This window comes from Microtus oregoni, unplaced genomic scaffold, assembly GCF_018167655.1.
Source record: "Microtus oregoni isolate MIOR12 unplaced genomic scaffold, Mior012 000020F_ref0000438, whole genome shotgun sequence".
Lineage (NCBI taxonomy): Eukaryota > Metazoa > Chordata > Mammalia > Rodentia > Cricetidae > Microtus > Microtus oregoni.
This window is the reverse complement of record NW_024543079.1, coordinates 8858124-8872659: the sequence shown is the minus strand read 5'-3', so window position 1 is coordinate 8872659 and position 14536 is coordinate 8858124. Positions and strand designations below refer to the sequence as shown.

The 14536-nt window shown below is 39.2% G+C and overlaps 1 protein-coding gene across 3 annotated transcripts in view; it reads right to left on the bottom strand.

Annotated features, from left to right (window-relative positions):
* Chd6 (chromodomain helicase DNA binding protein 6) overlaps nucleotides 1-14536 on the bottom strand; it is a 158190-nt gene that overhangs the window by 70199 nt on the left and 73455 nt on the right. For all 3 annotated transcript variants that reach the window (XM_041670129.1, XM_041670131.1, XM_041670130.1), the window contains exons 9-14: nucleotides 10449-10535; nucleotides 10144-10278; nucleotides 6079-6200; nucleotides 4441-4684; nucleotides 3157-3333; nucleotides 2552-2695 (exon numbers count right to left, since the gene is read on the bottom strand). In XM_041670129.1, coding sequence (XP_041526063.1) covers nucleotides 2552-2695; nucleotides 3157-3333; nucleotides 4441-4684; nucleotides 6079-6200; nucleotides 10144-10278; nucleotides 10449-10535 — 909 coding nt within the window. The remainder of the gene's footprint in view (nucleotides 1-2551; nucleotides 2696-3156; nucleotides 3334-4440; nucleotides 4685-6078; nucleotides 6201-10143; nucleotides 10279-10448; nucleotides 10536-14536) is intronic.

Below are 14536 nucleotides of genomic sequence, written 5' to 3'. Positions count from 1 at the left end.
GGAAGAAACAAAGCTTTCTTGCTCTTTTTCCTACACACACATGCACGGAAATTATACCAAGAATACTTTGTCTTGTTAGAAAGTACAAGTGATACATTAAGAAGAAAGACAGAAATGCTGAAAAGGACAAAGTTAAGAACTAGAGGCAGTATGAAATGGAGTTATCCTATGCCTTTCAAATAACAGCAGAAGTATTTGTGTTTAGAAGTAGGAGTGTGTGAAGAATTAATGCTGTATGGTAACATCGTGGGAGCTGTCATATTTGGTCCATTTCAAGTCTGGCAGTGTTCTTTGCTAAAATTTGGCTACGTGTCTAAGAGACCACACCTACACAAAGATCCCATTCACTAGACTGTAGAACAAGGTAACCCATTCCCTCTTCCAGGAAGACAGTGACAGTGTAGTTGATTCAAGGTCAAACACCCGAATTAGCCCACATACAGCTCAAGTGTGACACCAGTAAGATCAACCCTATGAGAAAACAAAAAAAGGACATGAGAGCACAAAAGAAATTAAGTTCCAAAGTCAAGAAGGGCTGTCTGTTCACTGTTTCTAAAAGGGGCAGGATCTGCTGCCGCACTGCTCCCTGAAGAAACACAGCACAACTTGAGGGTCAGGTAAGGAGAGATACTTACTGAAATAGGTCTTAGACGATGAAGAACATGTTTTATGTTGGAAACAGACATTTCTGAGAACTTATATGTACTGTGTTTTAAAATAAAACATTTCTTCTTTATAAAATAAGTCGAATGAAGATTACCAGAGAGTGGGCTTGGGAGATGTTGGTCAAAGGTCATACAATTTTAGTTAGATAGAACAAAGTGAAGAGAGCTATTGTATAAAATGGCAACTATAATTAATAACAATGTATTCTTGAGGACTGCTGTGAGAGTGGATTTTGAGTATTTTCACCACAAAATGTAAGATGATAATGTAATGCATAAATTAAGTAGTTTGATTCAGTTATTTCTATGTGTATATATTTCAAAATCTATGGTATAAAACGCATATACAATTTTTGTGTCAATTAAAAAAATATAATTAAAAATACAAAATAAACCAGACAGCTAATTTTTTTTCTAATATCAACTTTAAACCTAACTGTTTATAGACCTTAATTTTACTATCCAAAGGAATTTAGGAATGTTGTTCCCCCAATGGGTAAAGAGTTACTATGTAAGAGCCTAAAGAGAAAAACAGTGCTAGCTAATTGTTAAAGGTAGGGACAAATGTCAATCTGCCACATGCTGGGTTCAGCTTTTGCCCTTCACTTGGTTCATACCTGAATCATTTAGAGTATACTATATGCCAGACACTTTGCTGGTCAATACAACAAACACAACTTTGAAGAAGATGTGGGCCTTGTCCTCAAGGAGATCATTGTCTAGGAAGAAGAAAAAATGCATACCACAAATTAAGTGCAATGGGAGAAGAGGATGCATTTCCAATGGTCCAAAAATGGAGAGTGGGTTGGAGCTGGCTGTTGAAGGATCAACAGATATTGAATGCAGAGGAGGAGAATTAGATGTGATTTTTTTCACTGTTTCCAAAGTCTGAAGTGCATGACAAGTAAAAGCAACAGATTGGAACCACAGTGTATTCACATCAGTTAGTGGCAGTCTTAAACTTTTCTGGTCCCCAAATTCTCTACACCAACACATTTTTGCACCGTTGCTAGATCAATTAGCTTTCTTTAAGAAAAAGTCTTGTAAGACTCCTCTGTTACCGTCTTGCTCTTCAACCTCCATTTCAAGATCTTCCAACAACATAACCATGACTCTTCTGGTTTTACTTTGTACTTCGGCCATCCTGTTTCAGCCCAACCAGATCATCTGTCACTACTACATGATTTCATGGCTCTGATTATTCTGAGCTGCCCCTCCCATGTAGTCACTCTTCTTCACCATTGGGGACCTACTCTCAAAAGATTCTTATATCGTATCCTCTCCTTTGTCATTCCAGACTCCTAATGGGTATGACCCTTCCTTTTACATGCCCAACTCTTCTATTTGTTCCTCTTATAGCATTAAGCTTGTCTGACATATTTTTTTAATTCCTAGTAGAGACTTCTAACAACAATAGATGAATATTTTTATATATTGGGTTTAATAAACTAGACTGTACTAGATCTTCTAAAGCTGGAGAACTTCAGGTAATTGAAACAAAATTAGAATTATCAGTTACTCCACATATGTGACTGTCTTTTTTTCCCTCACACTGTGTAATGTATAACCAAGAAGAGTGGCCCTGGGAACACGCTGCAGATTATGGAGCAGGAAGGATGAAGGAGTGAGGGAAGCAGAAGACAACACCATGCTCCTGAGGCCAGAACTACACACATCACTGAACGGGCAAGGGCATTCAGTGAAGCAGGAGGCCAAATAATTCTTATTAGCAGTAAGAATTGCTAATAATTAGGTGCTTTCTTCAACATAAACAAATATTCAAAGCTCATTTTACGAGAGTAGGAACTTTAAAACATCCTGTCTTGCATTTTCCTTAACATCAAGGGAACCACCACGTTGTCTCAATCTGTTAGGTTCCCAATTACCTGCTCTTCTGTTTTGAGATCGCCAAACTCCTCTAAGAAAGCAGTCTCTGAAGGAAACTGCGAGGGCTCCAGAAAGTTAAGCAAACTGAAGAGTTCTTCCACAGAGTTCTGCAAGGGTGTTCCTGTGAGCAGCACTTTGTGTTCCTATAAAAATTAAAAACAGATTGTGAACCATGTTGGAGTCACAAAAATAGTGCATGTCTGTAGTGAAAAATTAGTCATGGCACTCTGTGCCCAATTTGGGGGTAAATGTTTAATGAAAAGATTGGGTGTCAGTGCTGCGAAGCAGTAATCATTAGCAGGTCAGCTCTCCTTTCACATCAATGACTCCAGCGGCAATTGCATAGTACCCAGAGCAGCCATTGGTTCACTCAGAATCGCTACGGGCCTGCCTACCTCTGTTCCGAGGCAGTCATGTTAAGACTATCATCTCTAGTACCAGTTCACTCAGGGACCCAGCACAAACTGGAAAACCTCATGTTTCCAGGTTACAAATCTCATAGAATTTTAGTGTTTTCTAGGTCCCTCTGGGAGTCAATCTGTGGCAAAAAGGATGTGCAAAAGAAATTCATGTTTACTTATGTAAAAAGCTAGCTAGCTCTCACCAGGGCCATGAGCTTTAGCCCCTCCAGAAGCTTGCAGTTCCTGTTCTTCAATCTGTGGGCCTCATCGATTATCACACAGCTCCAGTGAATCTTCTTCAGCTCTGGGCAATCTGCCAGGATCATCTCAAATGTTGTGATGACAACATGGAACTTGAAGACTCCTGAAAGGGGGTTTCCCTGAGTATGACACAGATCAAAGCAGAGCTTTACACTAGGGCTACTGAATTCTACTTGTAGTTCTGAGAAAACAGCACAGTTCGATGGTAGATGAGAAGCCACATGCCCTGTTTTCTCTCATATGAGAAAGGAGAAAACCTAAGAATTAACTATTAGAAAAGAGAAGACCTCAGAATATCACAGAATCCAATTTCAAGTCAGTGTCCTCACGAAGAGGAGAAAGATGAAGGGCAATAAGGGAACTTTTCGTTTCTGAATCATGATTACTAAGAAGACTATTCATGCATTATCTTCAGCCTAGAGTCTACTTAAGCCAGGCCTACCTTGAACGCTCAAGGAAACCCTCTGCTACTTTTCAGATTTACATCATCTTACCCTATCACTCAGTTCTAGCACTACTCCAAGAGCAGTGGGCACAGAGCTGTTATAGTGCTGCTAGACAGACTACACCCCCTTCTGCTGTCTGTCTGGATGTCACCATCACATCTCAAGAGTAGAGCTGCCTACTGTTAAAGCAATATAAAATTTCTACCAAACAATGCATACAGTATCTGAACCCCTGGTTTTCCTCTGATTGATCAATTTTTTACTTTAATTATAAAAACCACTGCCTGGTGAAAATACAGAAACATACTCAATAAAGTGATAACAGATAACAAAAATACAGAAAATAAAGTTGTGTTTTCAACATGAAACTCGCTTTTATCTTTCCTTATCCAATCTGTTTATTTCCTCTACAAATTCCCTGGGCTCAAATTTTAAACACCATACACTTTTCTTTTCAATAAAATTTTTTTTGAGACAAAGTCTCACTACGTAGTCGTGGCTGACCTCACAAACAAGCAATTTCACAGGTTAGTCAGTAAACCAAGTTTTCAGTGTCCTAAAAAAGACCTCACGTGTATCTCATAGGGATAAGAAAGTACCTCTTCAATGTGTGTTTTGTTACAGTCTTACACAAAATATACAGGGTGAGCCTCAGCAAAAGGAACCCTACAAACAAGCAAACAGTAGCTCAAGATGAAGGACGGAAACTCCCGAAGACAGGTGGCAGAAAGGCTGTTGTGAAGTTAGGAGTCTCTGGGTCTTGGCTTCAGGGGGGCTCACCTGTGCATCCCTGTACACCATTTCATACTGCTGAATCATCTGCCTGCTGATCTGGCTGCCATGGTACACAATAGCATTCATCTCCGTCCACGTCCGGAATTCTCGCTCCCAATTAGTGATGGTGGAAAGAGGGGCAATGATGAGAAAAGGACCATGGATTCCTCTGACGAATATTTCTGAAAGGAATGTGATGGACTGGATGGTTTTCCCTAGGCCCATTTCATCCGCCAAAATACAGTTTTTTCTGCAGAGGGTAAGAAGTATGAGTAATTCATTACCAACACAGAAAATCACAGAGGTTAGTTATAACTCAGGCTGATCTGAGGTGAATGAAAGCTTTATAATTTTGCAGCAATGAAACTAAAACTAGTTTTATAATTATTGATGCTTTGCCTAGGCCAATTTATAAAACAAAACTATTAGAATAGAAACTATAAATACTATAAAAAACACTATTAAGACAGGGGGAAAATGTCTACAACCCAAGCTAGACTTTTTAAAATTTAATTTTTAAGTTAACTTTTTAGGTTAGCACACACACCATTGTGTTTTCTCTCATACATTATCATTACAGTTGGTTCCTTCTTGCCCCCAACCCCATGCTGTTCTCCACTATCCCTACAGAGTCTTTCTTTTTTGCTTCCATGTCACACACACTCAACTGTACTCTTATTCTTTCCTTTCTCCCCTAAGACCTATGTTTATCTAAGCCAGTTTTCAGACCTTCAAATTTCCTAGAAACTACAGTAAAGATGGAAGTCCCATTGTTTACTTTTGTATTTATCAAAGAACAAAAATTTAACCTACATAATAAACTCCTTGTCATGAAAGTAAAGACATTTCTATCTAGTGATCAGAAGCAAAAGTGGTGGTCCTGGAAGAGGTGTGAACACATCTGGTTTCACCCCCTCACTGTTCAGATATGTGACCCAACAACCTGCAGTTGGGTTAACTTTTATGCTCTGGGTCGCATAGTAAGTAGCAAGTACACTAGAACATTAGGACACCAGAATCCCTTCTAAGTGTGTTTTGCATTACAATGCACTGACTTAAAAATACTGACTGTTGTCTTATGAAAATCTCAATCTATCTTTCTCAAATTTCACCAGGTTCTTCTAGATTCTAAAATGAACTAGAATACAAATAATTCACCAAAAAAACAGTGGAGTGAGTCTATCTGTTCTCTTTCACAGACTTTAAACTGAGGAGTGGCAGGTGCAAAGACAAGAGGCATGGTGGCAGATTCCTATAATTCTAGTACTTAGGAGGAAGAAGCAGGGGATCAAGAATTCAAGGTTTTCTTAGTCTACAAACTGGATCTGAGGTTACCTGGACCACATAAGACCCTCTATTAAAACACTAAAACCCAGAGAGACAAAGCCCATCCTCCTAGGATCTTAGTTTTATTCCTCCTATCATTTTGATCAGGCCATGCCCCTCTATCAACACACTTTCAATGATATCAACATATTTTTCCTTTCATTCGGGAAACAACTGACATAAAAATAAAGTTCTGGAATGATTCCAAGCTGGGAACAGTGCTGCTCTTGCCATTTTTCTAGTCTACTCATTATATCTGAGGCTAAGGCAAAAATACACCTGCAGTGTGTAAGCACAGGCCGGTTCAGAGTCCCTCACCTGTTGTACCAATTGAAAAGAAGCCAGTTCATTCCCTCCAGCTGGTACTCCCGCAGCCGGTTACTGTTCTTATACTCACGAGACGTCTCCAGCTTCTGCCAGGCATCAGAAGCGGGTCGCTCCTAGGGAGGAAGCAGAGAGCACAGTGTACAAAAAGGTTTTAGAAACATAACATGGAAAACAATGGGCAAGCTAGTATAAATTCCCATGCTGCTCCAAGGACGGATTCAAACTGCTTACATTTTTCTCAATGGTGCGACATTTTCTAAATCTTACCAGATTATGAATACTTCTATAAGGTTTACAAACAGTAATAGACCGACTTAATATCTAGTGTCAGACATCTTTACTAGGCTCTTGGATGACACTCTCATCTACAATTTAATTTCCCAACAAGTTTAGCTGGGTTTCATGGCTTCTCTAACACAATTTCACTTTTGCTTGTTTGTGCCTCCTCACAGGGAAGGACAATGAGTAAAAGACTGTACTGATTTGTCTCTGAGTTAGCACAGGAAGAAAAACTTTTATAATCAAATTATAAATTCTTTAATTCTCCTTACACAAAATACAGGCATTCTTTCCTCCCCCCCCCCCTTCTTTTTTAGAGACAGGATTTCTCTGTGTCGTTCTGGCTGTCTTTGAATTCATAGTGATCTGCCTGTTTCGGCTTCCTCAGTGCTGAGATTAAAGGCATGAGCCACCACTGCCTGGCCAAGTGTTCTCACTCTTTTGTTTTTCCAGATGAAATATCAGTTTCTAAAACTCAGTCATCTTGTGAATACTAGTGAGATGCCACATGACTATATACAAAGTTAAAAAGACGTATGTATCTGTGTGTAGGTATGTGACCATGAGTGCCCAGAGCAGGGTGTCAGATCTCCTGGAGCTGGAGTTATAGGCGGTCTTGAGTTGCTAAATAAATGAACTCAGGTTCCCTACAAAAACAGTAAATGCTCTCAGCCCTTTTCCCAGCCCCTTATATATTGCTTCAGGATAACCATGCAGCTATATCTAGACTGTTCATTTTTTTTCATAGACTGTATGTGAGTATTACAATAAAACCATTCTTTAATCACTGAAGCTATGTATCTGACAGGGAATTATTTTTCAGAATGGTGCTTTGCCAAGGTTGTAGAAATGGCTTAATGGGTGAAGCACTCGCCATGTAAGCATGAACACCTGAATTTGGATCTTTAGTACACCCACAAAAAGTCAGGCATGGTCATGCAAAACTGTAATGGGATGAGACATAGATGGGTTAATCTTTGGAGCTTTTTGGTCAGCCAGTTTAGTGAAGTGGTAAGCTCGCCCCACTCCCATTAAAATGGGTAAGTAGACAATAACATAAACAGCAATAAAGGAAGATAGCATGTGTGCACATACATACATAAGATGGCTTTCAAACTCTAGCTTACGATTCTGTATAATTTTTGAATCAAGTTTTTTAAAATTATTATTGGAATTTCAATTAAAATGACAGTGCTTACTTATTTGGGAGACTATTTAAATCTTTATCCATTGAGCTTTTGTACCCACAAATTTATTTATTTAGGCTTTAGTTTCTTATTTACACAAAGAAACAACTTTTTAGCTTACAAACAAACTGAATCTCTAAACTGACATTTAAGATCTTAAAAAGAATTCTTAGGTATCAGAAATGAGAGACTGGATTTTTTGTTTTTCTAGACAGCATTTTTTTTTAGACTTTTGTGATTTTACTTTGAATTGCTTCTACAATAAAGTTTACATCTAAAATCTGTTGCTAACTGAAGCTAAGACATTTTTGTATGTGATATCTGAAAAATAACTTCCACTATGTCACTCATACTTGGAGTTGAGTCTAAGCTATCCATGACCTTCCAGAAAGACAGAAGTGACAGCCTGCCTAGAGATTACTTCAGCTGTGTTAGACTAAGCACTTTGAAATGGGACCGTTGAATGCTAGCAGCAGCAGTTATAGGTTTTTAGAAATAAAAGAGAAAACTTACCATTCCAATGTATTTTATAGAAACAGCTCTGAACAAACACACCCTGTACTCAGCAGCTACTCTGTCCCTTTGTTTTCAGAACCATTCAGCCCAGATTCCTGAAGCCCAAGCCACCCTGTCCATTGGGGATTCTTTACAAGGAAAGGTGGAGGATTATCTGGAAGCTTCTCCCCCTCTGTTGATTCAATCACTGGCTCTCAGTACTGCAGAGGCCATTTGAGGGGCCTTACTGAAAGCTCACGGCTGGCTTGGGAGCACCCTCGTGCAGCAGCATCCCTCTCTGAATCGTCCTTCGTTCAGACACTGAATGTCCTGTTCACCAAGACAGGTAAGGTCTCAACTTCAATACCCACAGAAAGAGTTCTTTTGCAAAAAGTACTGTTTTTAAAGGTAATTTACCCTTTGTTTATGTATAGTGTCCATTTCAGTTTAGATTTTTTGAGATAAAATTTCAAAATGCACATTTTCAGTGCAAACAAATCAATTGGGAAAAGGAGGCAAGTCTAAAAGGACACTAGCTCACTGAGAAAACAGTGTCACAGCCAAGTAGTGAAGGAGAGTGCAAATCACCTGACATCACCTGAGAACTCCTCCTTCCTGCCCAGTGGGAGCTTGCTGAAAGAATGGGTTGGGATTCTGATGACTTGTAGATGGTAAATCAGCCTCAGAATGAACCTCTGCTCCCACAATGCTTTGCTTGTGTATCATCACAGTTAGGTGTGCTGTACTGTTCCACATGCATGTACTCTTTCCTTTAGACTGGACTCCTGGCCTGTACATTGTTTTCTTTATGGTATCACACATACATCAACCTTTATCATGCTTAGTAAATGACTGACAAAAGAATAACTAGAGTACATATATAATGGAGGGCTAAAAGGGAGCTTGTCAACTACTTAGACAACACACCGTGAGCTGTGTGAGTTTCTAATCGCTGTATCTTCAGATGCTTCTATATATCTTCAATTGCTATTATACCAAAAACAAACACTGCTCTTAAATGGACTCTGACAGGGAGCTACACTTAATCTAGTCTTCCTCCTCCCACCAGTGATGCAAAAATTAGATGCAAAATTAAGTAACTGGATATTTTTATATGAAAATGGTGATTTAAAAAAAGAAACAGATCACTAAGGCCTACAGTCACCCTCTGATGTGAGATTCCCCTCTATATGCTGTGAATATGTTTTATTACCATTGGTTAATAAAGAAACCGCATTAGCCTATGGCAGGACAGAATAGAGCAAGGCAGGAAATCCAAGCAGAGATAGCGGAGGAAAGAAGGTAGAGTCAGGCAGATGCCATGTAGCTGCTGAAGGAGACAGACACTGGAACCTTAGCGGTACAGCTTCTTGGTAATACACAGGTTAATAGAAATGGGTTAATTTAAGATGTAAGAGTTAGTTATTAAGAAGCCGGAGCTAATAGGCCAAACTGTGTTATAGTTAATATAATTTCTCTGTGATTATTTGGGTCTGGGCAGCCGGGAAACGAAAGTGCAGTCTCTGGTTACAACCTTCCTTAACAACTGCTCTTCCCAAGTTAGTTCTATCCTAACAAGTCTCTGATTCCAATTCTGCCTCCTTTTAATTGTTTGGGACGCCATATACAAATGACCTAAAATCAGAAGAGCAAATAAACCTATCTCAAAAACCTTTGCCTTGAGGTTCCAGGGATCTACTAAGGACCATTAAGGAGTATTCACTTTCAGAATATTCTAGTGTAGTGGGGATGGGGGATTATAAAACAAAGACTACTGAGGGAGCAAGAGATTCAAACAGAGATTAGGAAAGACACTGCAGAGTTCCACACCATCTCTTCTGCATTCCATGTTACTGGTCCCAAAGGACAGATGAACACCAAGAATTACAAGTCCACACCCAAGCTTCTTACATGTTACACACATTAAAACAGAGTTCAGAGCAAGTGCTGATGAGGATGTAGATGAAGTTTGTCAAGGGGAGAGAGCATCAAGGGAAGAAGTCCTTCAGGAACCCAAACAAATACACATCATAATTTCTAAGTTTAAAAGTTTACACGTTACAAGAGGTGTCAGACAGACACATAGACACATTACCACGTGCTTAACTTCAGGGAGAACTTGTAGAGACTCAAATTCTTTAACTTTTGCAGGATCCACATCTTCTTCTAGCTCCCATGTGCTTTCTTCATAAGGTAGGGAGCACCATTTCACCAGGTAATGTGTCACTTCCTGATGGGAAAATTCAAGAAACTTGGTAACCAATCATTCTTTGCCAGCCCCAGAAAACCCAACCAGCATAAGAACACATAAATGCCATTAAAACAAAGATCATTTGTTGACAAGCAGTGAGTGTGGAAGAAAGGACAAATTTTACGAAATGAAAATGGCAACACACCTACCTCCCCTGTTTCTGCATCCTTGGTGTGGGCCACCTCTAAGATACGGTCAATTTCTATATAGTCTGGATTGAACAAGTCTTCATCAGGCTAAGGCAAACAGAATAAAGTTAAGATGTGTAGTGTAGCTTTCTATTTGCAACTCTTAACAACCAGGGCTTATTTTTAAGTGGCCCCTACTCTGGACTCCTTCTGAAACAAAGAAGAAAAGTGCTTGAGAACAAGTCATTTCACAGACATGCTGGAAGACTGTCCTCAAATCCTACTTTTCATGACTAAATTTAAAGGATCCAACCACTGTAGAGGTTGAACCAGGGCCAAGTAAGACCTTCTATAGCAATATTCCAAAGTCAGCACAAGGATACACTTTGTCTTATAGCTCACTGTTCTTTGGTGACTTTAAATGAGAATTTCTTTTTCTTAATATTGATAAAGTCCTATTTCCTGATTTAGGTGGTAGTTACAAGTTTTATTTTGTAAAAATTCACTGAGGTGTATACCTTGGATTTATTTTCTTATATATGTATGTATTTTATGCTTCCAAAAAGGCTGAATTAGGTCACATTTAAGACTAGTTAATGTGTCCCAAGCTCTGCAAAATGCCGTCAGCTAATCCTTACTGAACAGGTACTATAAGTACTTTATGCCTCCACGAGAGGAGAGGTGGCAGGCAAAAGTACGTGTACCTGTTTATGTATGTACTCATACACAGCTATGTAAAATAAATCATCTGGAGATCAAAGCTAACACAACAGCAGCTAAAAACACTGCTTTGGACACCATTTTAAATAGCTTAACTACATGTACATCATGATGCGTATGCTCATCAAAACATTAAGCTGTACACCTAAAATTTATGCAAATATTGCTAATTATATCTCCATGAAGTTGAAAACAACAACTGTTCCATCAAGTGTTCTCAATGCAGACACTATTCAGAGTCCCTCTATATACATAAAAGCACGCTGAATCAGCAGTGGCTTATTCAAGTGGTCCAAGGCTACCCTGCCCTGGGTGTGTACATGGTCCGCGAGAAGCCCTCGCAGTTTGACTTCAGAGTACAAGTTCTGACCACTACACATTCCACTTCCAACCTCGGCACTGACTCAGTCATGCTTCCATCCCTGTACAACCTCCAATCCTCCTGCAGCAAAGCCCCCCACTAAGTGCTCACATCCAAGTGAACATGCTGTCACGCTGAAGGCTGGTAACACCAGGCACAACAGCACTCTCCACAATGCAGCCCAGGCAGAATGACTTGACAGGCAGTAAATTTGTGGGCAATTAAACTGGCAGTGCAATCATTTTGTCTACTAATTATAAAACCGCTGAAACACTAACGCAGGCCATTAGACTCACTTCTCTATTTTACTCACCCTAGACTATCCAGACAAGCCTACACTCTGACTTTCTCACTGTTCATCTAACACTAATGCGACAAGAAGCCTGGGTTTCCAGAGTGGATTTCAAGTCAGAAGGCACTGACTTCTGTGGTATGTGTGAACTCTAGAGCAGGGGTCTCTCTCAGCTAGGCCTTAGATGTCTCATAAAGCAGTTGGAAATAATGAGCATGAAAATGATCAACCCAAAATTAAATCTCTATTCATATCACAAGATTATTTATCATTTGTCCAAGTTACTAATATAAACACCAAATAGTTGACATCCTCTCCACTATTACTCATCCTTAATTCTGTGATGTGCTCGAATCTTCTCAAAAGCTCATTCCTGGAACTAGAGATGGCTTTGTGAGCGAGAGCATGGGATGATCTTCCAGAGGATCTAGGTTCAGCTCCCAGTACCCACAATGCAGTTTACAATTATAACTCTAGTTCTGGGAGATCTGAGAGAACCAGGCACACAAGTAGTGCAAATATACCTAGGCAAAATACAAATCTACAAAACAACAACAACAACAAAAAAGCCTTTTCATTTCTACCAGAACAAACTCCTGTTATACTATTCTAAGACACACTCAACACAATTTCCCCTGTCTGCAACCAAGGAAAAGCCACTCCCGTGGGACTGTATCAGAAAGCAGAGGATTGTGTAGGCTTCATTACTAATTTTAGATTTATTTATTTTTTAAAAAAGGTAAGAAACGGATGTAAAGAGCACTGATCCCCAGCCTAGCTCCAGTGACAAACAGGCTGTCTGTCTGTCTGACAGGGCTTAAAATGAAGAGTCAGACGTGTAAACAAGTCACTACACTGCAAACTCTTGCGAAAATAGAGGTGTGAAAGAAATGTTCCAAGAAATACAGAGACTACCCGACGGGCTCACGATGGCCTGTCTCATTTAGTCATCGCCTTCTTTCCCCAACTCTATTTCGGAGGAACATGTTACAAAAAAATAGTTCTTATGGGCTTTAAACCACCACAGAGACTCTGAATCAAACTGCAGTTTTATTGAGGGTGTGTATGTGTGATTGAACCCAGGGCCTTGAGCACTCTAGGAAACTGTCATAGCACTGACCTACATCTCCAGCACTAACTGTGAGATTACATCAGAAGGATCCCAAATGACATCATTCTGAAGCAACTTATCAATAGCAGAAGGACCACAATATGAACCACAGTTGGAAAAATGGATGAGCAATATACTATAATTGATGGCACTTGAGCCTAAGCGGTCCTGTAACTCGCCCTGTAGACCAGGCTGACCTCAAACTCATGGATTTGCCTGCCTCTGTCTCTCAAGTGCTAGGATTAAGGACATGTGCCGCCACCACCCGGCTATAAGACTATGTTTTAAGAGTATTTTTATTTTCTCTTTCCTTCAAAAGTTATCTGTACAAAATTATACATTACATATTACAAAAAAAAAAGAAAAAAAAGGAAAGAAAGAAAGAAAAAAAGAAAGAAAGAAAGAAAGAAAGAAAAGAGAAGTGTGGGCTAGAGAGACAGCTGAGCACTTCCAGAAGTCTTAAGTTCAATTCCCAGCAACCACATGGTGGCTCACAGCCATCAATAATGGCATCTGATGCCCTCTTTGGGCATGCAGATGTACATGTAGATAGAGCACCATATACATAAAATAAATAAATCTTAAAATAAAAGTGTTAAAATTCTATCAATCAGAAAAACATGATATCCATGTATTTACTCAAAACATTTTTTATGTATTATTATGATGTTTCTTTTCTCTTGCACTCCAGTATGGAATTGCCCAATGTTCTGTTGGAGTCTGGCTTTATTTATTTATTTTTTTAACTAACATCAGTTCATAACATTAAGCTTATTTCCAAAGCACCAATAATTTTTTTTAGTATTGTTCTTACTAAATGTATAGTATCCTAGTCTATGAGATATATAACTTAGACTATTATCCAACATTGTGTTTGCTTTTTAATTATCAGTATAAATATATTTTAAAATAGCTAATCTTTATACAAAGACTTTATGGTTTCTTTAAAATAAATGACAACTAGACTAAAACAAATTTGGGATATCTGATGGGTCAGACTTAGTCATGTTCACAGTAGGGACAAGAAAGCCACTGTCTCTTCACTATGTTGTCCCCAATAATGGTTAATACCTAGAACAGCCTTAAACGCCTTTAAAACCCTCAAATATCTGATAAGTAAAAAACTGTAAGATTCCAATGGGCAGTGGAAGCGCACACCTTTAAACCCAGCACTTGGGAGACAGAGGCAGGTGGGTCTCTGAAGAATCTGAAGCCAGCCTGGTCTACAAAGAGAGTTCCAGGACAACCAGGGCTGTTACAAGCCCTCCACCCCCAACACACACAAAAACTAAACAACAACAACAAAACTTCAAAACTGTAAGATTCTAATTTTATTTGTACTTCTTTTGGTTTCTAGTGAAGCTACATGTTCTGGAATGCCTAATGACCAACATTTCCTTTCCTAAATTCCCTGCATATTTATCTACTTATATCAGATCTGGTACTTTTCCTATGAAAGCTATTTGGCATATGTCTCTGTAGACACGTAACTTATGTGTCTGTGGAAATATGCCGATTCCTCTGCCATGCAAGTGTGCACATGTGCATAATTAGGGAAAATGAATATACAAGCTATATACTCATATTTTCTATTTACGTGAGATGTCAGTTGTATCGTCTGATCT